This window comes from Crocodylus porosus, unplaced genomic scaffold (genome assembly GCF_001723895.1).
Source record: "Crocodylus porosus isolate Cpor-Errol unplaced genomic scaffold, CroPor_comp1, whole genome shotgun sequence".
Taxonomy (NCBI): domain Eukaryota; kingdom Metazoa; phylum Chordata; order Crocodylia; family Crocodylidae; genus Crocodylus; species Crocodylus porosus.
The window spans coordinates 1,719,460-1,745,995 of NW_017728915.1; the positions used below are offsets into that span (position 1 = coordinate 1,719,460).

The 26,536-nt window shown below is 49.8% G+C and overlaps 1 protein-coding gene across 2 annotated transcripts in view; it reads left to right on the forward strand.

Annotated features, from left to right (window-relative positions):
• The first annotated feature begins 3,434 nt into the window (after positions 1 to 3,434).
• Positions 3,435 to 26,536, forward strand: part of CCDC102A (coiled-coil domain containing 102A) — a 28,825-nt gene continuing 5,723 nt past the window's right edge. The window contains exons 1-7 of one of the 2 annotated variants that reach the window (XM_019535505.1): positions 3,435 to 4,535; positions 14,364 to 14,578; positions 16,357 to 16,465; positions 17,655 to 17,771; positions 19,474 to 19,683; positions 20,539 to 20,709; positions 23,524 to 23,627. In XM_019535505.1, coding sequence (XP_019391050.1) covers positions 3,930 to 4,535; positions 14,364 to 14,578; positions 16,357 to 16,465; positions 17,655 to 17,771; positions 19,474 to 19,683; positions 20,539 to 20,709; positions 23,524 to 23,627 — 1,532 coding nt within the window. In that variant the 5' untranslated portion in view covers positions 3,435 to 3,929. The remainder of the gene's footprint in view (positions 4,536 to 14,363; positions 14,579 to 16,356; positions 16,466 to 17,654; positions 17,772 to 19,473; positions 19,684 to 20,538; positions 20,710 to 23,523; positions 23,628 to 26,536) is intronic. The other variant, XM_019535506.1, reaches the window with a different exon arrangement.

The window sequence follows — 26,536 nt, forward strand, 5'->3', positions numbered from 1 at the left end:
TGCAGCCCCTTTGTCTGGGCCCTTTGAAGCAGTGGGCTCAACGGCTTGCCCTAATGCAGCTACCAGAGCTTAATGGCAGGCGCTCAGTACCACTCAACACTGCTTCCCTTCTGGATTTGGCACTCATAGAGCAGGAGCGGATGGGCTGGGCATGTTTCACAGAACTACTCCCAGACATATTCCAGAGGCAGTGTGGGCATGTCCTATGTTCCCCTGGATTAAAGGGACAGTTTTCCCTCACTGAAGCATCCTGGATTTTCCAGAAAACCACATACAAGAGAGAAATCAGGGATTATGGATGTAACAACCTTGCAATGATTCCTCAGGTGGTGGAGTGTGTAGTGATAGAAGTTTTAAGTTAAAGATGGTCCCTAACAGGAGACTGAGGGAGGTGAGAACTGGGAGATGGTCCCTCAGTTAGGGAGCCCCAAACTAGGTAGCTAAAAATAGACAAAGGGTCTGCAACAGTTGCTTACTACTCCACAGTAAAGTCCATTGTTTAGTTCTTATTCAGTATATGCCATTACTACAGAGAAGAAGCAGAGATGAAGCTATTTGTGGTCAAAATGCTCCCCATGTCCCATCTTCCCCTGCTCCATTGTACTCATGCACGTTGCACAATATCCTTTTGGATGTAATCAGGTTAGATTAAGCATTTGCCTAAAGCAGTGGCTCCACATTGACCTCCCTCACATCATCTTCCATTTCCAGTTCCACCAGCTCCTGAATTTTGGGGAGCACACACACTTTTGTAGTTGTATCCTTCTCTCACATTGTGCATGGGCGCATGCTCATGCACATGCACACACACACACGTCTTGGTGACCAGTTACATTTAAGACCCTTTTGGTTTTGACCACTTTAGACCAAATTCAGCCTTTGTCCACTGCAGCGTCTGGATGAGCACAGAGCTCCATGTGGTGCAGGCCCTCTGGAACATGACAGCAGTCCTGAATTTTAGCTGAGGCTTTTCCCCAGGGGCAGGCTGGACAAGAACAGCGAGATCCCCTCCTTCCAGAGACATGTCATAGCCAACCAGGCCAACAGCTGCAGCTCACCTTGCTTTAAAGATCAAGCCAAGAGCTCACTCTCTGTTCCTGCTTTGTCTCTGCCAGCAGAGAAGTCTGTGGAGCTGCTTCTAATGACATGCTCTTGGCAGGCTCACCAGCCCCCACTTGCCCCTTGGGCTCCAAGTCTTTCTGCACATGTTTCTATATATATCTGTCTGTGCTCAACTGCCCTGCTTGCTCCCTGTGTTTCTTGTGAGAGTGTGAAGAATTTACCCCCAAACTGTCTGCTTCCTCTGCACCTCCCAGGGCCTGGTCCAGCTCCCAGCCTGGGCCCCCAGAGCCCTGTCTGCGCAGTGGAATGCAGCACGACACGGACACACACACAGCTGGAAGCCTTGCAAGTGCTTTTCCAAGAAAGGCTTGTAGCTCTGTTTCCAAAGTGCACTGCAGGGATGGGGAGGGGAAAACAAACTGTGTGAGATTCCAGCTTGGGAAATCACGTGTAGAAAGACATCTCCTGCCAAAGCAACTGATGAGAGAGGAGGTTATGACATGACTTGCTCATGGTCTGCACAGTTCTATGCTAGGAAAGGATACCTGATCTGAGGAGCTCCTGAATCTAGCAAATCCAAGGCATAATGAGATCCAGCAGCTGGAAGTGGAAGCTGAACAAACTGGAATCAGGAATGACACAACTTTGCAACAGTGAAGGTAACCAACCAGTGGAACTGCTCACCAAGGGATATGGTAGATTCTCCCTTACCTGGAGCTTCCACCTTAACAGAAGATGTTTTTCTAAAGATACACGCTAGCTCTCCCACAAGTAGCTGTGCTAATTATTCTGCTTTACTGTGGAAGTGAATATTAATTCCCTCCCTTGCAGTAATCCCTGAGTGAAATTCTGTGGCCTGTGTTATGCAGCAGTCATAATGGTCCTTCTCAGTCTTACAATGTATTAACTGCTGTGTTCTCCATACAGCTTGCAAATCACCTGTTCTTACACAATCAAGTGTTGACTCTTGGTAGCCTTGTACAGCCAATACAGTTAGGGGAGGATACATTAGTTTTGCCTCTGGTTTGCATATCAGCTGCACCATGGGTTCAGTTCTGGCTGGAGAGTGTTTGATGCAAGGGGCAGAATGTACCTAGCTGGTTAGTCATACCCCAGGCAGGTTTTGCAGCATTGATACCTTTGAGGGCCCAGCTACATGTTCAAATAAAGCTGAATAGAAATCTGCTAGAGAGTTGTTACACATTTTCAAGCACTAACTTTATAGCTGGTTGGCTTATAACTGGATAATCGTTTTTATCATGTGCTGATTACTTTGCATGTGTGGCTGGTCTAAGTTTATGGCACCATTAATCACTTAATTGTGTGATAAGTACTTCGCATTTGTGATCAATCTAAATTTACTCCACAATTAACCAGTTATAGTAATATACATAAAATGTAGCAGGGGCCTTAGTCTGTCAACTGGAAAATATGGAGAGAGCAAATACAAGCATGCTGTCCTGCATGGTGTCTCACCTGCTTGTAAACCACTGCACTCTGCAGCGATTCCTTTAGTGAGAAAGAAGATAGAGCAGGCTTTTTTTTTTTCTATATTGTTACAGGTCTGTGACCATTTAGACCAATATTTACAAAAATGGCTACCAGTTGTTATCCTCCATGTTGTGGTAGAGATAGAAAGTTCGTAGTTAGCTTTCTTCCTACAACAGATGATGTAGTCATCCAAAGATTTTTTCCTAGTGGCGTAACTAGGGTGTGGAAACTGTCTCAGGTGCTGACTTATGGAGAGGGAAGCCAAAAAATGGCTGTTCTTGGTAGCAGCCAGAAATTGCTGCTGTCCCTGTGCCTTGAGCACCTAGCTGTGTCACTGTGTGGGATGTCTGCCAGTTACATGCTTCACTTGGGTGTCTAGTCTGAGACATGGGGGCCTGGTTTTTGGAGGTGCCAAATTCTTCTAACTCCAAGTAAATTTGACTGACTGGTGATTTTGGAAGCCTGCCCTGAGGAAGGGGCCTAATGTTCCATAAATGCTGCCCTCTGATCATCCATGTGCTGAAGATCAGTCCTCTTAAGTGCCTCAGTATGGGCACCCAATATCACTGGTTCTTTTTAACCGTCTTGGTCTGAGGCCTTACTGAGCCATCAAGAATCAGAACCAAAGCAGTCACTTTTTACTGCCTGTGCTGCAGGTTTTCACAGTATTGTTTCCCAGTGGCTCTTTGCAATGCCCAAAATGATGGGAGGACCATAACATGTCTCTAAAAAGGCTATGATATGAGAGAGCTCTGGATGGTTGGCCCCTCTCCCCTCTCTGTAAGCACCCTGCCAGCCAGACCTAGACATGATGGAGGAGTTACCACCAAGTTTGAGGTCTGATGCAGAGTCCTGGGTTGAGTTGAGGGATAGTCATCAGCTTGTACCTCACACCTTTGTCCTCCTTTCAGGTCTCCAGGTCACCCTGTCTCTGGACTGTGTCTGGCTGTGACATATATGAGATACGACCTCTGTCAGAAGAGCATCACCCTCACCTGAGATCAAGGGTATGGAGATGCCCTAGCCACTAGCCATCTCCCAATAAGAAGGTGCCAGAGAATGTCCTTGCTTCTGAAGTGCTGTCTGCTGTGTCTGACAGGGACCAGGTGGGGGACGCTGGGACCTGCTGGATCACCTCAGCTCTTCTTCATCTGAGGCTTCTTTTGAAAAGGGAACAGCTGCTTAGCTCATCATGTCTGGCCTGTCTCTGACCAGGGACAGGTAGTGATTCCTCACATCTATTGCTGTGGCAGTTCTCTGTGCCTGTCCACACGCAGTGGGTCTGGGTCCTGAATTCTCCACCCCATGCCCAGGGGCCAATGTAAGAGAAGCTACTGTTACACCAGATCTGACATTGAGCTTGACCCTGGGCCACCATGAGCCAAAGCACCAGTTCTCGGCTAGCGGACTCACCTCAGCTCTCCAAGAGCAGCCTCCTCAACATCCTGGGCAGCCCCCAACCTGAGAGGATGAGCCTGCCGGACTCCATGCCCCCTACCCCAAAGAGTGGCACACCCTCGCCGGGGCCACCCCAGCTCCCCCTCTTGGGTGCCGTGTGCCTGGACAGTGACTGGGAGAGCAGGGAGGAGCTGCGGCTGAGGGAGCTGGAGGAGGCACGGGCTCGCGCGGCCCAGATGGAGAAGACCATGCGCTGGTGGTCAGACTGCACTGCCAACTGGCGGGAAAAGTGGAGCAAGGTGCGGGCAGAGCGCAACAAGGCCCGGGAGGAGGTGCGCCAGCTGCGGCAGAAGCTGGAGACCCTAACCAAGGAGCTGACCAGCCTCAAGCGGGAGCGGCAGGAGGTGCTCAATGAGAATGAGCAGCTTGGCAAGGAGGTGGCACGGTTGAAAGGGGAGGGCGAGGAGGAGAAGGAGAAGGAGAAGGAGCTGGACAACAAGGTGGCCTCAGAGAAGGAGAATGATGGCTCCCCAGACCAGGAGCCTGTGCGGGATGTGGGCTCTGACAAGCTGGCTAGAAACAAGGTGAGGTGGGATGGGACATGGGGCGGGCAGGAGCACAGGGCAGGCAGGAGCACAGGGCAGTATGCATGCACACAGCTCCTCCCCTCCCTGGTCATGGCACACTTACTGATGCACGGACAGACACGGGGCTTCTTCCTGTGCAAAACAGGGGCCTGAAGGGAAAGCAGTGTGACCCAGTGCAGGGAGCACTGGACTTTGAACCACTGGCCTAATGGTGACTTTAGGCAGGTCACATCACCTCTCTGGGGCTCAGCAACTCATTCTGTCCATAGAGAGATCAGTACATTTGGCCCAGGAACAAACTCACTGAGGCCCACGAATGATGCGTGCCCCCAGTGGCTGGGGGGGCACAGTGGCGGCGGGAGCATGGTGGCAGCAGGAGCGTGACAACAGTAAGCAGGGAACTCCCACAGATGCCACCGGTGCTGTCAGTGGCAGGGGAAGGGGTTGAGAGCGCTGACTAGGGCTCAGTCACCACCTGCAGGTGACCACCCACAGACAGTGTCAGCAGCGCCTTTTCATAGGGGGTGCACCGTCACACTCAGGGCGTACATGTGCATCCGTGTGCACCCCCTATGCATCGCCAACGCTAAGGCCCATGGATAAAACACTCTCTACAAGAGCCATGGATGGGAATAGTCAGCGCCTGACTGAGACATGTCAGTGAGGTTGCAGTTCCCCCTCAACCCAGAACCTCCCTGACAATGTGAGCATTTATCTTGATGCCTCCTCAGAGCCCCAGACGGGATGCAAGTCAGGAGGACTTGCCTTGTCTTCCCAAGGACAGGGCATGGAACAACAAAGTCCACCCCTAGCTGGGACTTCAAGCCGTGTCCCAACCCCTTAGACTGTATGCACATCCCCCACAAAACAGCTCCCACAACAGTAACATAACTAGGGGTGGCAACTGGGAAATGCTTATTTTGAGAGGGCACAAGAATAGCCAGTGCTGCCAGCCCAGCTGCTACCACCCAGAAACTCCATGTTGAACCTCTGTTTCACAAGCCTTTGAGGATGAAGGGGCATCTTCTTTTGTAAAACAGTATGTTGGACCCTCTCCCCTTTATGCTTCCCTTGAAGTGTCTGTCCCCTCTCAGTTTCCAATCTCTTTCCTCTCTCTCTTTGGCCAGGTTTAAGTTCATCCTTAGAATCAGCAGGGTTATTAAATGCTGCAGCATTTTTCAGTGGAGAAAAAAATGTATTTGCCTCATGTTTGTCAGTGAACAGCTTGTCCCAGCCAGTGGGCCAGTGCTAATGGTGACCATACATCTTGCTTTCCCTAAGGATAGTCCCATGGTAAACACCTGTCTTGGGTGTCCTGTTGATTTAGTCAAGTTGACTGGTTTTGTCCTGTTTTCAGCAGGAGATCTTGGGGGGACATTTAAGAAAGGACTGTATGGTGCTCTGCCCCTCTTCCGTCCCCCCCCCCCACACACACACACACTCTCTTGCTCCCTGGGGCTGAGAGCAGAAAGTGCCATTTTAAAAGTAAGGAAATATGGTCACCTGAGGTGGCACTTTTCAATAGCTGTGCCCCATGTCCATGTAAAGGGTGGGGAAGGAGATGCAGCTCAGATTTTTCCTGCAGCTTCAGGTAGAGACCAAATTTAGGGTCTGTAGTTGCTAGGCCTGACTCCCAGAAGCCAGTCACCAATGGCATAGAGGAATGCACAGGGCTGATCTTGCAGGGAATAGGCTCTGCCCAGGCTCTCCTACATCAAGACAGGTGCCTAGCTCTTCCTATGCCACAGGGCAGCCGGCATCTGAGGGCTGGAGCCCAATGCCTGTTTGTAGTGGGGACAGAAATACAATTTTCATCCTGGCACATTGCTGTGTCTGTTCCAGAACAAGCAGGAACTCCAGGCCTGGTCTTCTTCTCCTAGGGGCTGGATCCCAAGCCCATTTCCAGCAGAGCACAGACTCTGGATTCAGATGCTTTTCTTCATTTACAGGAGTCAGTCACCCCTGGGCAGGCTTGCCCCTCCCTGATGCTGATCCAGCAACCTTCATCTGACAGGGCAGGCACAGGAAGAATCACAGGTTGTGATCTAAGAAACAGCTTATGACCAGGGATCCGGATTTTCCATTTCCTGTTGGAAAATAGAAAAAAAACATGAAATTGTTTCTTTTAACCGAGAAAAACACAGATTTGTCATTTTAATTGAGAAATATGCAGATTTTCCACTTTTGCAAAAAGCTCTCTGCAGGCTGGCAGTGGTCTCTCTGCAGCCTGGAGAGCAGCTTCTGCAAGTAAGTTGGTGGCGGGGGGTAAGGATTGAGGTTCCTAAAGGGGGGGATGGAGGGAGGGAAAGAGTGAGTTGGGCTAGGGCTAGGGCTGATGCCCAGCTTGAGCAGTGTGGGGCTTGGGGCCCAGGGCTGGAATGTGAAGTTGTAGGGCCCCAGCAGGGAGAGGGATGGAGCCACAGGCAGTTCATCCAGGGGGGGACAAAGGGGTGGGGCTGGTTCCTTCCCGCTGTGTGCACTTCTGGGGGGGCATGGGAAGCACATGCCCCCCAGCTTTGTGTGTGGGGCAGGGGCGGGCTGCCTGCTGCAAAATTAGGCTTCCCACCCTGCTGCCTTCTTCCAGGGCCTTCACAGCCCAGCAGGCAGGACCGGGCGGGAAAGGTTGTTGCTGCAGCAAGCCCTGCACTGCCCTGGCAAAACACCCCTTGCCCACCTAGCAGCAGCAGGGGTGGCAACCTGGAGTTGTTCCCCTTGCTGCTGCTGGGCAGGGAGAGGTCACCACCATGCCATGCCAGCAAGGAGCTCCCAGCGGGGGCAACGAGCTTCCCCATCCAGCCCTGTTCCGCCCTGCCATACTGGGTCCTGCCTGCTGGGCTGTGGAGGCCACGGAGCGAGGGCAGCAGGGCAAGGAGTCCAAGCCTGTAGCAGGTAGCCTACACCTGACCTCCCCTCACCCCCTACACACAGATTCTGCTCTGGCAGCACCAGCTGTAGGGGAGGGGGAGGGGGAGGAGGAGGAGAAGCTGGGCTGGAGCTGCTGTCTCCTACAGGCAGCAGCCGGGGTTTGGGCACTGCAGTGGGGAGCAGGGGGCTGCAGATCCAGGTCCCTGGCCCTGTAGCCTTGCAGCTGGGGGCCCCCTCTGGCAGGGGTGAGGGGGAGGACTGTAGGTGGGAGTGAGGGGCACCAGCTGGCCTGGGTGGCTGTGGCTTTGGAGTGAAGGGCCTGGACCTGTGTCCTGGTGAGTGATGGGGGAGGGGGAGGTCTGATTTTCCATGTTAAAAATACCAAAATTTGTAGGTATTTAGAATTAATTTTATTGTAGTGATTGAGGCACTGGTAGTGGTAGGCTTCCAAATTGTTTTAAAATTGTGACTATATCAATAAAACTGTGTTCAGTTGATACCCATATATATAATGGTGTTTCACTTTAATCACGGATTTTTGCGGGGTTTTAATAAGAGAATTTGCAACTTAACAGAGAAAATGAGGATCCCTGTTTATGACTGTTCCTTCTCACTGTCAGGCAGGCAGAGGGCCATGCTGGGCCTTTGATTCAGGCTTAGCTTATTTCCATTGTCCTGCAATTCCTGCCAGACCCCTCAGTCCCTCCAAATCCAGAGACAAGGGTTAGCTTTTAACTTTAGAGCAGCAGTGGGTTTTAGTTGTTAAACAGCTGTGTTCGCTTTCCTCCCTTGGGTGCCTGTTCCCAGAGCCTAGGTGCATGATACTGACCTCTGGGGGCCAGAGTCCATCACTGCATGCAGTATTGGGTGTTCAGGGGATTTATATGAAAACAAGCTATACATAGGGGCATGAGGTGTGGGGGGTGCCATGTCATTATGACTGATCTGAGATGCATTCAGTGGGGAGTATATGCCAGAGGAGCAGTGTGAAAAGAACAGGTAGTTTTGCTAAAGAAGATTAAGAGGAATTGTCCTTCCTCGATAAGGCCAAATAGCTTTGATCGAAAGCAGTGAACTTCCCTGGTTCTGTGAATTCAAAGCAAGGTCCTATTTTAGTGGATCATTGAGCTAGTAATTTTATGTGCACAAAAATCAGAGCATTCAAAGATTCTGCTCCTGTGGCAACTATAGCAGCTTGTCTACATGGGGAAGTTAGTGCTAACTCCCGTTAGAGGCACTTGAATGCGCACTGTCTCTCACAATTCACTCAGTTCACCACCAGCAGACTCTCGATATGCCTAAAGAAAGGTGTTTGTGCCCACATGCTTGCAAAGAACAATTTTCCCAACTATTTATTTAATCTAATAAAGGATATCACAGTTACCCAAAGAACCTTGTCTCACTGTATCCCCACAAGAAGGTAACGTGGAGTAGCCAGTGCATTTTAAATTCACACCTTTGTTTACTGTACACTTGTTTCCTCACCTATACAACCCATAACTTGCCAAATTGCCCTTCTTCTGATTTCAGTGTCTTTGGATGTAAAAGTGTAATGCAACAGAGGCAGAGGTTTTGGCAGCCGTAAGTAACTTGGCATGTCCCAACCTCTGTGTATGGTGTGTGGGGAATCTTAGTAATTACATGGGGCTATCAGAGAATCATAGGTGTGGAAGAGACTTCAAATGTCATTAAAGCCAATCCCTATAGGGGGGTTAGTTTAAGTTAATTTAATTTCCTTCTGCTCAAATAGGGAGATGTCCATGTGTCTGTTGGACTTTGCCCAGTCAAATAAATGAACATGTTAAGGTACTTCCTTGAGGGTCCCAGGCTGTGGGTTGTGAGCAGAATGTAAAATACAGAAAAGGTGGACTGCCAGAGCTGGCCAGATCTGCACCCAGAGAGGAGACAGCCTAGGCCTGTTCTAGTGCCATTATTAGGCTGGTTTGGGGTGAGATCCAGAATAGGAACAGATTTTTAGGGGCAGGGAGAAGCTGGAAGAGATGATTAGACTAGATGACCATGAATGTCCCCTTCAGCTATGAAATCTCTGCCTCTGCAGTCTGTGAATCTATTCCCCGGATCCCCAGAGTCAGCTCAGCCTTGTACCTTTCTGAGGTAGATGAATGAGTTCTGCGCAGATCAACGTGTGTGGATGAGACCTTCTAAAACTGTCCTTTGATTTAAACCGAATGGACCCTGAGGCGTTGCCAGCATAGTTCTATAATAGGAGTCACGCTACCCTTGGCCAAAATCTACTTCTCCGGGCTGTTCTGTGCAGTTGTTCTCTGCATCCTGGCTACTGCCTCCACCCACATTTTACAGTAGTTCTCTGTGGACCTACTTTCCTATAGCAAATTTCTCTTGCATGGATTTCTGGTCTCGGTACTCCTTTGGAGAATCAGTTGCCCTCAATAAATGAGCCTCAGCTCTCTGAAATCTGCTGCACCTCCTGTTTCCAACTTTCAGTCTGCTTGGTGCCTTTGTACACGATCAATAACAAAACCCACCGAGCAAAAGGGAGCTATAAATAATTTGCCAAAAGGTCCCTTTTGGAGGTAGAGAACTTGTCATTTTGTACCTAATAATTTAAAGAGGTTCCTGCAGCTGACAGAGGTCCTACCTTCCCATTCCCATGAGCCAGACTTTGGTACCTCCGCGCAGTTGTTCCAACACAGATGGAACAACCATTTGTTGTCTTTGTAAGCAAGGGCAACGTGGCGTGACTCATGGTCGATGCGTACCTGCAGTGTGATGTCAAATGGAAGCATAAATGTCACTAGGTATACTAGTGACTCAGGAAGAACTAGTACTTAGTTTTCTTTGTCCAGGTGTAGACTTCAGTGCTTTCTCTCCCATTGTGCTGTTTTGTGACTTCCTCTGAGGCAACAGGAAAAACAGTCTCCTCAGGACTGATGGTTTCTCAAGACTTGTACACAGTTGAATTTTATAGTGATGTAAAAACAGTGCAAGCTGAGCAAACACTCCTAAGCTAAAGAAGCACTGATTTTCCTAATCGCTTAATTTTTATGGATTTTATTTAAAAAGATGAACAAGCAGATACAAACTTAAGCAAGCATATTGCTGAGCTCATTTGCTACAGCTTTACTAAGCTAATTAAAGAACAATGCAATGATCAAATTAAGGTCAGTTAAGATTAAATTGATAAATCAGGACAGCCAATCACTATATTAACACAGCAGGTAATCACCATGGCATTGTGAGGTGATAGAGAAGAAATTACTGTGTTAGCATTGCTTTGGGAGAAAGGAAGAGGCATTTTCCCATTAGTCAAGTACTTCAGCTAGTGTAGCAAATACTGGGTGGTAATTTAGCTCGGGAAAGATAAAGGATTTAAGTGTTCACAGGACCCAGGTATCTGTTCTGGTATTTGGCTTTTGGAAAGCTGACTTGCTCAAGCAGATAATAATCTGGTCTTGAGCACATTAAAGAAGTACAAAGATCTGAGTGCCCAGGAAGCTTAACTTTAACACTTCCTCCTTCAGTCTTGGTACTGGGATAGGCTCTTGGATATTACCTTTGTTCCCCTCCCAATCACAGTAACAGATGGCCAGACTCTATTCTACCTATTAGGTGCTCAAGACCCTAAGAAACAGCTAATACACAAGGTGGGTGGATCCTTCTTCTTTTAGCTGCTTTTTTGTAAGCCTGTCATAAGGGTTAGAATGATGATGGTGTACTGCAAGAGTAGATAAATGAATAGATTTTTAAGGCTTGAACAGTGTGGAATAGAACCACACATAAGTGCCTTAGTCTACTTACATGGGTATAGGTTGCAGCTGTGTTGGTCTAAGGACATAGGCAGACAAGGTTCGTTGGGTAAATCTGATCTCTTTCATTAGACCAACTCAGGTTGTTGGAAAAATTCTTTGCAAGTATAAATACACTTCATCAGGCTGAGCTTGCAAAGAAGAATTTTTCCAATTATTTGAGTTGGTTTAATAAAAGATACCAGATTTACCCAAAGAACCTTGTCTGCCTTAATCTACTTAGGTACCCAGTAAATCTTTCTAGCTCAGAATCTTTCCACAGACTTAGCTTAGAGGTAATGGTTAGAGATCATCTAACATCTTCTGAATAGCACTATAAACTCTACTGGCCAATTCAATGGCAGGAGTTCCCACAATCACTAATGCATTCATACATGCTAAGGGAAAAAGAGGAGAAGATGGGTGGGGTGCCCGTTTATTAAAACAAAGGTGTTCATTATGAGCTTGAACTTTTGCTTCATTCCTTGATGTCTTTAACTCACACAATTGTTATTTGCTAGCCAGAACGAGGCAGTATTGGCTGGTCAGAGCTTATCACATGTGGGCTCTTTCCTCAGGTTGGAAGTGGGTCAGGTTGACTGTCTCCCCAGCTTAGGTCTTTCAGGCTGTTCAGGGCAGGAGAGAGCAAGAGCCCCAGTTCTTTCGCACAGTAGCTTAACTATAATAAGGATTATTTCCTATGGGTGCCTCCTCAGGGACCTCTTTTGTGGATTTGGGGTCAGTTAAATGGATCCCAGTGTATGGGATCATCTTTGTGGCTCGATCCCCTTTGTGGGCAGTACTTAGGCCTTACATCAGGGTGGGAAGATCAATTGCTGAATAACCCTTTATTTTGCCACATCAGCTGAGTTGACCACAGATCAAATGTTCTTTCAGAACTGGGAAAATCAGGGACAGTCAGGGATTTTTGCTGCCAGCTCTCCAGCTGAGGTAACAGACACAAGGCCCACAATCAGCAGAAATTATCTTCGATAAAAATACCTACTGACCTCATCAACACGTTCTTGCATACTGGCATTCTCTTCCTGGCAGCTGCTGCAGCTTTCTCAGCATTTCTTAAAATATTTTAGCTTTCTATTGACAAAGAACTGGGGAACAGACATAAGCTTGTAACTTGTGCAAATAACTTTTCACGTAAAACAACATGCACTTTTTTATATTTGATCAAGATAAATTGTACTTGTACTTAAACAATTACGGCTTCCTGGGCTCATATTAAACCTAGACCTGTGCTCTCATGACTGATGCAGTCAGTTAGTGGAGAGCTCTGGGACCACTCAGAGTGGAGAGTGCTGGCCTAAAATAATATCATTATTGTAGGCTTGGCCACACACAGTTTTGTGCTGGTTTTAACTGGCTTAGTGCAAGGAAGGATAGAATCAGAAGTTGCATTTGTCCCTGGTCAAGTTGTACCTGAGTTATCCCAGAACAAAAATATCCCAGGATTTGTATATATACACATCACCCTTCTAATCCATGTTTAGTGAGAAGCTAAATAAAGTGCTGCTTTTCTGCCATTGGGTCAATAATGCAATCCTGGGATAACTGTACAGACAAACTTTGCAATATCCTGAGATAAACTGTTAACTACCTCTTATCTGGCAAACTTTTTAATGATTTATCCCAGAACAATGGACATGGATGTCTCCACAACTGCATTTTGTCCTGGGGTAAAATGTCTTATCCCAGGATAAATGAAACATCTCTTTGCCACTGGAGTGGTATAACTAAACTGAGGTAACCATCTAGGGCACATGTACATGAGACATTTACTGCAGTTGCCAAATTAGCTCCACAATAAACATTTCAGTGTCTGTACATGCAGTGCTATTAAGACAGAGGAAACTAATTAACTCTGCTGTAGGTTTATATTTTGTAAATACAAGTACTATCCTGTGGCAGAGTGTTTTACTCTATAGCAGCGCACGTGTAGACATTGATGGAGCTTGTTGGAGCACAAGGGTGCTTCAGTGTGGAGGCTGCCTGCTGGCTAGCCTCCACACTGAAGCATCCTCATGCCCCAACCTGCTCCTCCGCAGCATGTTGAGCCAGGTCAGAACAGTGCCAGGCTGGCAGGCTTACCCCTGGACACCTGCCAACCGGGGCTGCTCCAACCCAGCTCAGTGTGCTGCAGTCCTGGGTGCATGTTCAAACATTGTGCCCAGGAGCAACGCACTCCACCACAATATGTTCTAAAGTTTATTGCTGCACCTTAATTGCACATATAGATGCATCCTTAGTGGACTTTCCTTAGTATTTTGGGGCCTATTTCTCTTCTAGGAGTATCTGTGCATATTCTGTTCCAACAGATTCCCTGCCACTGCAGTAGTCAGGGCACTGGGGGAATCCTCTCTCCCCTCCTCTTTACCTATTGCACTTTGCAGGGGTTTTTATGACATGCTTTGTGGCTATGGTCAGAGGATTTTGTGATTAGTTTGCAACTTATATACTTACAAATGCAGAGGATTGGACTTTAAGGCCCCCAAAGCCCCTTCCAGTCCTACATTCCTGTGGCACAGTTACATTGGTACAAGGTGAGTCCACTGGCCTCACCTATGTGGTAGTTACAAGGTTGGCTGACAGGCTGCTGAGTGCCGCACCCCTTCCGTTGTACAGTAGCTGTGCAGCCCAGCCATGATTTGCAGAAAGCGCTGAAATCCCTCTGTATCCGGGCACCCATACTACTTTCAGCATGGGAACCCCAAGACTGAGACATTGAACCTGTTGAACCAGGATCTTTGTGATCCACAGCAAAACAGATCTGTGGGTCTGGGTTGTCCAGCTGGCAGCCCATAGACCACATGCAAGCCACAGGTGGTGAATATGCAGGTCATGGGTCCCGGCAGCTGCCTCTCTTACTTCCACGGCAGGGGAAACTGGGGTTCCCAGCATCACAATGAGGGCTGGGGGGAGAGGGAGGGCACATGCCATTGGCACAGGTTGTACAGCAAGGGAAGATTCAGGGGGGTCCTGAGCAGCCCACATGATAGGGGGCAGGGCCACAGTAATAGGAGTTGGGCAGAGGTGGTCTCAAAGAATACAAGGGGTGCGAGAAGGAAACTGGTAGGTTGCTGGGTCTCTGCTGTGTCTGTATGGATGGTTTGAGAAAGCTCTGGCACACAGCAGCACTGTTGTGATGGTCCTTCTTCTTGGCTAATATGCATCCTTCCAGGAGTTTGAGCTGATGGAAAACATACTGAAGAGCAAACAAGAAGGGTCTGAATGGGACCAGCGGAGTGTGGTCAGCATCCGGACTTCCTTCACCCGCCAGGAGAGGAACCGACTGCTCTGGGAGGACATGAGCGTCATTGAGGAAGATGCCACTAAAGTGACCGCCCTGAAGTTGAGGCTGGATGAGTCCCAGAAAGTGCTGCTGAAAGAGCGGGAGTGAGTGCACCCTGCTACATCACTTTCTGCGCAGTCACGTGACACACAAGGCAGGGCAGGGAGCTAATATGTAGCCTAGGCAGCTAAGCACTGAACTTGAGATGTACCTCAGTGTGACGGGGGCAGCTCTTGAAGCCAGGTCTCATGTCAGCCCACCCACCTGTCTATGAGGCAGTCTGCCCAGTCTCACCTGCCACAACTTTGCTGTTCTCAAAACAGGATCAGCCGCAAGGGGACCCCACTGGTCACTGACTGGTCGCTGGGGAAGGCAGCTAAGGTGGCACCAGTTGCCCATGCACATTAATTCTGCCCTCCTCTCACTAGGGCCTCTCTCACTCTACCCCCTCTCACATCAAGAACTTGTCCCTCTTGGAGTGGCCATAGGCTTTATCCAGATCATGCCTTGGGTGGCAGATGTAGTCTTTTGGGCCTCTCCCGTGACCCTCACCTGGGTAGTGGTCAGCCAAGTTCCTGACCTGGGCCAAGCTTGCCCTGGCCCCTCCTGGGGCAGCTTTACATAAATGTACACTACGCCCCCAGCCCTCTGGGGCTCCACACTTCTCAACTTGCTCTCCAGGGGGGTGGCCTATGTGCTGCCCTTCAGGCTGTCCCACAGCCCTACTCAACACACCCTCTCTGCACTGCTCTTCAGGCTGACCCTCAGCCCTACACAATCCTCTTGCAGGCCCTCACTACCACCCCCTCTCTAGGGTTACACATCTACCCCATCCTTCAGGGCTTTAGGGTTTCCCTCTCCTGTGGACGCTCAGGTGGCCACAGCTGTACCTGGCCTCATCTGGATCTTACCCCTCTTTGGGCTCAGGTGGCCATAGCTGTGCCTGGCCCCCTTGTACCCACAGTTTTGTGGGGGATAGGAGTTAAGGCACCTCAACCCACCTTTTACCCAGGTGGTAACTGGCCTGGCATTTCCTGGGGACTCCCATACCACCAGGAGCCCTACCAGGCCACCCATTCTCAGCAGGGTGCAGTTTTAGGCCCAGGACCAGGAGTCTCCTAGCTATCCCCATCAGTTCTTGCCCTTACCTCATGGTTTTTCCTGCTGCAGCTCAGCTAGGCAATGCTTCTGCCTTTACTGCCAGTAGAAAACTGCTATATTTATATAGGCAGTCAGTGTTTTAAAATGGTTGCCACAATCAAGCACCTGCTGGCTGCTTGACTCTCAGGTTCCCTAACACTTGAAGAGCCCTCAAGTGATCTGAGTTATACCTCAAGCTAACCCACATATGATGTGGCTCATAGCTGCTCTTGTTAACAGCCTGAAGCCAGAGGGAGCTCTGTGTTTTTCACTGAGTTTTTGGGCCCAGAATTCAAATGGAGAAGAATCCAGTTGCTCGAGCCAAAGGGAAATTTTATGCAAATCAAACCCAAACTCATGGCTAGTATCTGGGGAAAAAAAAACTATGCCAATATGTTCAGTGGTATTATGTTGGTGTACACCAGCTGAGATTCTTTCCCAACAGTCTTAATGGGCAAATGACTTATCTCCACTCTTGTAGATGTAGATATATTCTTTGATACCCTAGGAAGAAAATAATCTTTCTCTCCCAAGACTGCAGAGTCCATGTCATCACCCATGGTACCAGTTGCAATCTGGCATGCCCACAAGTAGTCTTTAGGGTGCCATTTAAAAGATATATGCCCCTAGGAGTAGACTTGAGTCCCTGGGATCCCCCTGGGGCCAGGTGCTGGGAGAAGTGGGAGCCTTATCTTAGCTCTATTAGATCCTGTCCACCCACACCCTGTTGCCTCTGTTTTAGGGATAAGTTGTCACTCAGCAAGAACATCGAGAAGCTGGAGGGTGAGCTCAGCCAGTGGAAAATCAAGTATGAGGAGCTGAACAAAAACAAGCAAGAAGTGCTCAAACAGGTGAGCAAGATGGTCTGACCACATCCCAGGTGTCCCGGGGATGCCTATATCACATCCAACAGTGCTGGGGAGTTTGGTCTGTCCTGCATCGCACACGTCATGTAGCTCCTTCGAGGTGTGCACCCAGCACCACTGTGGGGATCAGCTGAGCTCAGGAGAACAGTTGCCATTGTTCTAGCCTGTTTTCTCAGCAGTGCTCCCGAGCACTGTACAGTGCCATGCAGACATGCCCCCGAGGCCCAGAGAGGAGCCAGGGGCAGAAGGTTGCTCAGATGTGACATGATCCTGTCTGTGCTTGCAGAGAGGAGAGGCATGCACAGTTGACCTGGCCATTTCTGAAAGTCCAGAGGTTACAGGGAGGTGGGAGATTGTTTCATTGTGTTTCTCTGTCTTGAGTAACCTGAGATAGCTAATGTTTAGTATCCACTAGAGGGAGGCCCTGCTCCAGGAAACCATTCCACAAAGCCTGAGAAGAGCATTAATTGGCACCATTGACTTAACTAGGTATGTAAGTGAGCTCCTTGGTAGTATGGGGGTGAACAACATACATTCCCATGGGCCAGATGCAGCCCACCAGGGCAATCTCTGGTACTCACTATAATTCATTATTGAGCAAAAAAAGGATCTGAAAAGCTGAACAGTGAGTCCTACATCCTCACTGCTGGTCCATTTATTAATCCAGAGTTAGTTTGGTTTCCTGCCTGCAAAAGTGCTGCAGATCACACCCAATCGGAGCAGATCCTCCCCTCCCCTACCCAGCAGCAGTCTTCCATCAGAAGTAGCACCTTGCCAGTGGCCCTCAGTAAAGTTTGACTTGGGTGTCCTTGCTACAGCCACTGAGTCAGAAGGTAGGGACAAAACAGGGTTCACTCAGGAGACAGTTCCTTACTGGCCTGTGTAGTGACTGTGAGCCCACTCAGAGGTGCCAGTCATCCTACATCTGCAGGCCCATCCTTGATCTGCTGCAGCGGCAGGATTTCCTGCAGAGTGTGTGGCATTAGAGCAGGTTCAAATGCCAGTGAGTGCAGCTACCACCCACGTCCTTCCAGGTATCTATCAGGAAGCAGGATTCCCAGGCTGTTTCCTGTGATATCTTCACACCTGCTGGTTCCCTGTTCAGCCAGGACTTAATGCCAGTATGGTTCACAGTGCTGCAGAACCCTCTCTGCATGTCTCCATCTCCCCATAGCTGAACATCCTGAAGGAGCTCCACCAGGATGAACTGGGGCGGATCTCAGAGGACCTGGAGGATGAGCTGGGGGCCCGCTCCAGCATGGACAAGAAGCTGGCAGAGCTTCGCACAGAGGTGAGGGTGTGGGGTGTATGCAGGAGGTACCATCACCCCCTTAGGGCTGAAATGCTTCAGGCTCCTAGAAGTCTCTGAAGGCTCAGCTCACAAGAAGATGAGTGAAAATGGGACATCCAGGCACCTGATCTCAGCATCTCAACCCAAATTTGTTAACAGAATAGCTTGAAGCAGTGGAAGCAGGGTCCCAATACAGCCCCCATCCCTGAGCACTGCCTATTCACTAATGTGTTTCGCCTTAGAGGACCCATGCTCACTGCTGCCTTCCATTCTAGCAGAGGGGTGGTCCTGCCTTTCTGCTTCAGGGCTCCCCATGTTACCCGACTAGAGAGCACTTTGAGCATACTGGGTGTTGACCAGTAGTAGATGGGGGCCAACTGGATACCAGGTCCTAGTCCCTCCTTTATGATGCATAGGCACCTGGGAACAAAAACAGAACAAAACAAAATGAAGTTCCCTCTGAGTGTGGGGCGTCACGAGGGCTTGAATGCTTTGCTGAGGAAATGGGTCTTTCATTGAACCTTGGAAGTGGCAAAGGCATTTCACAGGCAGCAGAAGGGACTGGAGGCATTTGGGAGAGTGAAGAACAACACAGAGCTAAAGAAGAGAGGCAGATGAGGCTGTAAGGGGCAAATTCAGGCTAACCTTAAAGAGTAAAGATGGTGGGATTTAGGAGGGGGGCCAACCCCATGCTGTCCTGCACATAACATCCTCACTTGGGTTCTGGACAGTCAGCACAGCAGTGTCTTGTGGAACAAGGCTTTGGTCTTGGACTGCGGGGGATGCTCTAGGCCAGGGTAGAGATGCATTGGCAGAGCCTGGTGGACAAATGCAGGGCAGAACAGGAGAGCATTGAGGTATGTGAGGAGCCAAGGCTGGGACAGCAGGGGGTTCTGTGGTGGGGGCTGAAAGTCTCAGCAGAGCTGTGGAGCAACAGGACTGGGACAGCTTGTGTTGCAGGTCAGGATAGAGGGGCAGTGGCAGAGACCGAGGCCCCTGTGGGCTGGTAATAACCAAGAGTGCAGCTTGGAGTTGAGGCTGCTGGCAGAGCTAGGTGTGGAGACTCAGAAGTGGAAAGGGTTGCTAGGGCACATCTGCCTTTGTTCTGGTCCAGTTTAGACTGCCCCATGTATCATGTGAGAGCAGAATGAAGACGAGGAGTAGCTGAGTGAAGATAGATGCTGGCTTTTCTTGTGTTAGTGTCCGGACTGATCCATGGCTGCACTGGGTACATACACCCTGGATGTTAACACTGGAACACCCTGGACCAGCAGCCAGCTAGATCGACTCCTGTTGTCCATATACTTTGCTTATCAGTGAGCCTCCAACAAGTGCACATTTCCCAAATCCAGCTTGGACTGAGGTTGGGGTTCTGCACTTCCATGGGAGAAATTCCTATAACCACCAGTCAAGTGATGTCTCCCTCTCATGCCTGGCCCACAGGGAAATGAGAACTGTTCTGCTGCCAGGCAGGGGAGTTACTCCAGTGGCTAAAGTGGAAGAGGCCTCTGTCTTGGCCTTGAGTTCTAGTCCTAACAAAGGCCCATGGTGGGAGAAGGGGTGACATCATGCACAGAAAGGGCACCTCTGTGGGCTACTTGGGTTGACTTTTAGTAACTAACACACAGTTACCCTCTGGCTTGGCATGACATATGTGTGTCTCTGTCTCTCTTTCTGTCCGTCCCCAACCCGGCCCTCCCAGATGGAGCGGCTGCAAGCAGAGAATGCAGCAGAATGGGGGAAGCGCGAGCGCCTTGAGACAGAGAAGCTGAACCTGGAGCGGGAGAACAAGAAGTTGCGGGCTCAGATTGAGGACCTGGAGGAGGTGCTGGCCCGGAAACGCCGGCAGACAGCCAGTGCACTGGACACCGATCTCAAAACCATCCAGGCTGAGCTCTTTGAGAAAAACAAGGTGAGACTGTCAGGGGCAGGCCCTGACATCCCAGCATGGGCACCAGTAACAGTGGGGCTTGGCTGTTAGGACCTCAGGAGAAGACTGTTGCCTAAGGAAACCCCACAGGCCAAGAGTGAACTTGACCTTTTGATACCAGAGAGTACTTGGTGCTTACAGCTCTTCCCACTGTTCTTTAGCTGGCTTTGGGCTTCTAGCTAATAAAGCCATGTCCCTGCTTGACACTTCCAGCCCTGCTCTTTGCTACTTCCTCAACAGCCTTGAGGCAGTGGTGTCCTGGTTCTAGCTCAGGATCTGGAGGCATGGCCCTGTTCACATGTACATGCTCAGTGTGACAGGATTATACAGAGGACATGGGATGCCCTGAATGGGTGGGAGAAGAGATCCTGGCTCCTCATGTCAGGCAGTGGTGGCATTGCTAACAAGTCAGCCCATCTGTAACCTCTGTTCTCTATGATTGTAATCCCCTGAAATCCATTTGTGACCTACCACCTTAAGAAATCAGGTGGGACAAGTTTACTAAAGAAAACAGAGATGAGACAGAGTGGTTAGGGTACAGGACTTGAGTTCAGTTCCCTTTCGGGAGCTCAGTGACTGTATGTGATCTTGAGTAAGTCATGTTCCCTGTCTGTGACTCGGTTTCCCCATCTTTAAAAGGGGAATAACAGTGCTGAGTCATGTAAGGGGGGAGGCAGTAGGAACCTCACTTCACTGCTAGCATGTGTGCAGTGCTTGGAGAGCCTTCAAGAGGCCACAGGACGGCAGAGGGTTATCAATTCCATGGATTAGTGCATCTCTTGCGCCTGTTCTGATCTGAGCACTACCTATGCCCTAATTATCACCACCCCGTCATAGGAGCTGGCTGACTTGAAGCACATCCATGCCAAGCTGAAGAAGCAATACCAGGAGAAGACAGCTGAGCTGGCTCATGCCAACCGCCGTGTGGAGCAGCATGAGGGCGAGGTGAAGAAGCTGCGCTTGCGAGTGGAGGAACTCAAGAAGGAGCTGGCCCAAGCAGAGGATGAGGTTGGTCCATGCACACATGCCCTGCCTGTCACTCCAGTGCAGGGGGGTGGGAGCCTGCAGAGTCCAGTGGAGTCACCCTCAGCAAAGAACTGGGATTTGAGGCTGGCCATTCAGATGTCCCCATTCATCAGCAGCAGTGACCCCCAGTCCCTGAGATCCTGCAGATCGCCCACTGGTCTGATTAGAGGCTGAGAAAGTACTGTGATGCCACTGGGGACCTGGTTGTAGCAGCTAGACAGGAAGGACAGTGTTGGGCTGGGACTCAGCAGCTTTGTTGCTTCATTGAATGGAAGGTCAAATTGGACCATCAGCCTTCCCTCTTGGGTATCACAAGACACTTTAGGGCAGTGTTTCTCAACCTTTTAAGCAGCAAGTACCCCCTAACTTTTGAAAATATTAATAAGGACACCAACACTCAATTTTCCATGGGATTTTATATTTATAGACTAATGTGTGCCTTATGTTGGAAGAAGGGCTGTGTATATAAGGCTGCGATATCACAAATGTCTGATCCGATGTGGGTAGGGTTTTACATCTTTTTTTTTTGCATCTTTTACATCGGGGTGCACAACTGAAGTATGTACCCGGGCTAGAGGTGATGCTGGCCAAAGCTAGGAGGTCTGAACCCAGTGCTGTGCAAAGTGTGGCATGTCAAATTATTACTGGGGAATTTAAAGCATTGCACAATGCTTCCATAGTTTTGAGAAGAGGAAAAGAGGCCAAGAGAGGAAAAGAGGGTGAAAGAGAGAGAGAGAGATAGAAAAGGAGGCAGCTGCTGCCAGTCATGGAGCTGAGGCTGTTCCCAGCAGGTGGCTGGGAGGTTGCAAGCCCTGCTGCAGGCATCCTGGGCTCTGTGGCTGGCAGCAGCTACCCAGAGCCTGAGCTGGCTGCAGCCAGGAGGCTGCAAAGAGCTGCTCAGGGCTCTGGTGGGTGCACGTGTGCCTCAGAGTCGACAGTGTGGGGGCCCCTGAGGCAACACAGCCCGGAAAAGCCCAGTGCTGCTGCTGGCCTCCACCTGTAGCCAGCCTGAGCTCTGAGCAGCTGCAGCAGGCAGTGGGCAGGCTGCAAACAGCTGCACCAGGCTCCACAGCCCCGGCATCAGATCCATGCTGGTGGAGACTGCACACGTGCCTCAGAGCGGACAGCAGGGATAAACCTGCTCTCTGCTCTGAGGCACCCATGCAGTCACCACCAGCACAGAGCCGAGGCCGGGGCTGCGGAGCCTGGGAGGCTGTTTGCAGCCTGCCTGCTGCAGCTGCCCAGAGCCCAGGCTGGCTACAGGCAGGAGCTGGCCGCGGCATCAGCCTTTTCCCAGCATTCGGTGGTGGTGTTGGGGGGGCAGATTGAAGAGGGCTACAGTGAATATTGGAGTGGCAGCAGCTCCCCTCCCATCAATGCAGCCCACCCCGAGCGTTGGGAAGAGCCAGGTGCTGCTGCCAGTCCCAGCATGCAGCAGCAACCTGCTCCCTCCTCCGTGTGGTGAACAGGGCCCCAGGCGGGCCGGGTCATGGGGCAATCTCCACAGTGCAGGAGAGAGTGGGGCAGCACCCTGCCCCTACCACACTCCCTCCTACACTGTGGGGGTCTTGGTCTGCCTCCCCCACCTCCCCCCAAGCCCAGGCAGGATAAAGAAAGAAACTTACCTGCCTGTGGCTGGGTCGGCGGAGAGTGTGTGGGTATCTGTGCGCCTGCCGTCCCCCTCCTGCAGCCATTTGTGTCCGGCTTGGGGGGCGGAGAGAGCAGCTGGACGGAAACCTGGCAGTGGTGTGGGGAACAGTGGTGCTCCCTTGCTACAGGGGTTTTCAGTGCCCGTGTACCCCCTGCCTATGTCTCACATACCCCCAGGTGTACACATACCACGGGTTGAGAAACTATGCTTATGGGTGGCTCTATACTATCTCTACACTGCTTTCAAGACTGCTGCTGAAAAGTAGTTGAGGAGTGGGGTGAGGGGCTTATTTTTTGGCAGGAGCCATGAGAGGAGCTTAAATTAACAAAGACATATCCTAAATCTGCTGATTGCCCCTGTGTTGGGTCCAAAGTTTAGCTTTGGTCTGGTTTCTGGAAAGGCTTCTGGTCTGGATTTGTAGATTTGGCACTTCCCACCATAAGATATCCTAGTGGAGGTCTGGCTTCTTGAATGATCTTTGTCAAGTCAGTTCCAAGTGGGTAGGTCACTGTTCATGCCAACAACTGATTCTTGTTGGACAAGGTTTGACTCCATCCCTCAAGATGGCCACTCTAGATTGGCAGTGAGAGAGGTGTATGGTGCTGCTGGTCCATTCTGTCCCTGTTGTGTGGGTAAACTGCCAACAAGTCTCCATGCTGATCTTGTGAAACCACATCTAGATGCAAAAGGGCAGCCAAGGCATCTTGGCTTGTCTACAGGCCATGGGAGAGGCAATTCTTGTTATATGAGCCTGTACAAAGTTCATTTCACATGTGCCATGCAAATACCTTAAAAAAATAATAACTTGGAATGTGGATGAGATTTGAATCATCACTTAGGGATGGTCTGTGTGCCTGTGACTAATACCCAGCTATCCAGTTTCATGTCAATCCAGCCATCAAGAGAGGCCAAAACCAACACACAAGTCTAAACATCCAAGTAATTCAGTGCTACCACCTTCCCACCTCCTGCCGTGGTCAGCTGTACCATAGGCATCATCCTCACTTCTCAAACACATGGCCTATCCTGCAGACCATATGTGTGTGTCCGTGCTTGGGGTAATGGGGTGCAAAGGACTCTGGCTTTCTGCTTTTGCTAGTTTCAACCATCAGCTGAAGACAGCTGCATTTCTGTCTGTTTTGCAGTTGGATGAAGCCCATAACCAGGCCCGGAAATTGCAGAGGTCCCTGGATGAGCAGACAGAACAAAGTGAGAATCTCCAAGTGCAGCTGGAGCACCTGCAGTCCAGGTGAGGGGCCCCACAGGCCCATGGGAAGCCCATGCAGATAAGGCATAGGGGAAGAACTGTTTGGGAGGATGGGCATGAAGAAGGTGAGAGAGAGGAAGTGAAGGCTGGGGATGAGTCATTGGGGAGGTAGAAGAATAGACATATCAGAAAGCAAGTAGTACAAGGAGAGGGAAGCAAAGACACGATGGTACAAGAGCTGGAATAGACACTGATGATGTAAATGGGAGAGGCAGGGCTGGGCAATGCACAACTTGCACTGGATTAAGCAGGATTCTCTTTACACCCAAATGTGAAACAGGTTAGTTAATCCCAGTGTGCACACTCATTTCAATTTGAGGGGACCATTTCAGCTTAGTTTAAACGTGTTTCTGATCTACGTTACCTAAACCAGAATCTGCCTATTTTAAACTGAAATAAAATCATGCATGCAACCTTTGGGAGAGGTTTAACATCTCACCAGGGCTTGGGCAGCTGAACAAGCCTCCACAGTGGGATCCAGGTCTCTGAGCGGTAGCTCCCTCTACCACTGACAGCTTGAGGTTTGGTTTGGGTTTTGTTTCTTTCTGTCCCCTGTGATCTGATCCACTGCCACTGTCAGACCCAGGAGGCACTCAGAATCTTCCCACCTGATGGGTGCTGTGACCGAGCAAGGGTCTCTCATAACCAAACTGAAGCCAGGCAGTACCCAAACCTAACCCTGACTCTGCCTTTTTGGTGGAACTTGTATGGAGACCTCATGTCTCCTGACTTGTACCTCCCAAAGTCACTAAACCACAAATGATGCCATAACTAGTTAAGGGAAGGTTGTTTGGGTCCTTGGGCAAACTCCTGTGGGAGCTATTTGCATGTCCCTGGATACACATTAGTCTGATGCCTCCTGCTGGGAATGACGACTGGAGGAGGATTGTACCAAGGAAGGGAAAGGTGCGGGGAGGAATCTGACCCGTGAATTATTTATCAAGTACAGCTGAAGGAAATTCTCCTGCTCATGAGAAATTGCTGCTCTACAGCAAGACGACTTTCCAAACTGGGCTAATCCACTTAGCATCTCCCCCTTCCCACAAGGGATGCCTGTCAGCTACTGATGGGAGGAGAGGGAAGGAAGTTTTATGAGGAGGGAATGTCGGGCAAGTGCTTTTAAAGATACAACTTATCAGCATGTGTAGTGATGGATCGCCAGGGTCTGCAGGGGCCTGCTTTCTCCTTCACGCTCACTCTGTCTTTTTGTCACTTTAATTCACGAAAGGTCTGGAAGCTAAAAGCAGGGGAAAATCTACCTCCATCCCAGCAGTTTGGAAAGCCAAGGGCAGCATCCCCTAGCAACACCCAAACCTTCCTGCTTCTCACAGCTGCTCAGGCAGTCTCACACAAGGAGACTTGGTTTGCACTTTGCAGCTGCTGCTTGGTCACCTGCAAGACACCCTGCGGGGCATTTTAAAGCATTTTTTTTCTGTGTGGTTATTTTCTTTCTGCTTGGAGAAGGGGAGACCTATTAACCTTTCCCTTTTGCTGGTAACCTTGTCCTAAAACCCTGGAGGGCACAAGCAGTACTGTGACATGAGGGCAGGAGGCCCAGCTTCAGACTCTCCTTACCCACATCCAAGGGATGTGTATGGGATTCTTGTCCTCTCCTGGGCCAGCACTCAACACATCCCCTCCCATTCCCAGAGGTGGCAGCTGGCCTAGCTTGGGTTGAAGTCTAGGGTGACATTATATGGGTTGTCCCAAGATCTTGCCATGGTCCCTCAACAAAGAAAGTGAGGTAAGGACCTGTTTTTAAAAACATGCAGAGAAGCTTTGCAGGGGAGAAAGTCCAGGCTTCTCCTCTGTGCATCACAAAGAAGCCAAAACGAGTCTCAGATATGGTTTCGCTCCACCATTCCCCTTTAAGTACCATATGTGAACAAAGTAATGACCCCAGCATGGACACATTATAGTTCCTGTAATGGGCAAGGGGGCAGGACCCTCTGCTGTCAGAGTTCCTTCAGCAGAGCAAGGTTCTTCTAAATTATTTTGTCATAGTTCACATGAGCAAGATGATACCATATCACAAGACAGGTGAAACAAGGCTTTGGATACACCCAGTACAAAGGCCTTGTGAATATTACAAGTGGAGATGCCATGGTACAGCAGTGAGGTGGGATGGGTGGAGATCAGGGTAGACAGTACTCATAAAAAGGGTGGTCATTACTTCTGGGGTCTTGTCTCTGCAAAAGTGCAGCCACATAGAGAAGGTGAGGAGAACCTGGAATGAAAGTGAATGAGTTCAGCAACTGTATTTTGAGGGGTACTGATAGGCTTGTCAAAGATTGGGGGTAGGGGGGCTCATCACCCTCTAGGTTCTCTGTTGTGTGACAGGTGACACTGAGCAGAATGGGAGCTGGATCCAGCTAGGGCAAGTATGATACTTTCATTGGCCTCTGACTACTGTTTCTTACTTCCTGTGCCAAACACCACATGCTGCTATAATAGAGTGAGCAAAGCAACCTGGAGTCACGGACCCCAGCTATTGACACCATCTCTTCACTCATGCTGTGGTCATCAGTGTCACTAAGCTGCAGGTAGCAAGATGGGACTTGTCCCAAGTCCTGGATTCCTTGTTCTGTGAAAGGCAACACATGCACATCTCTTATGTCCACTGATACCTAAGGGGCTGCAGAGATGACTTCTCAGTTTGGCTTCATCCTGGTGGTCCACCTGGTTTACAGCATGTGCTAGGAAGAGCTCTATGCCCTAAAGCTGAGCATAACTGGCATAGGCATTACCTGTGGGCAGCATGGGTGGGATAATGTGGTCTGGTCCCACTGCTCTGGGTCAAGAGATCCGCACCAAGATTCACCAAAGTGATAAATGGTTTGGAGCTTCTCCTTTCTGGGGTTCCCAATTTGGGATGCCTTCCAGGGTTTTGA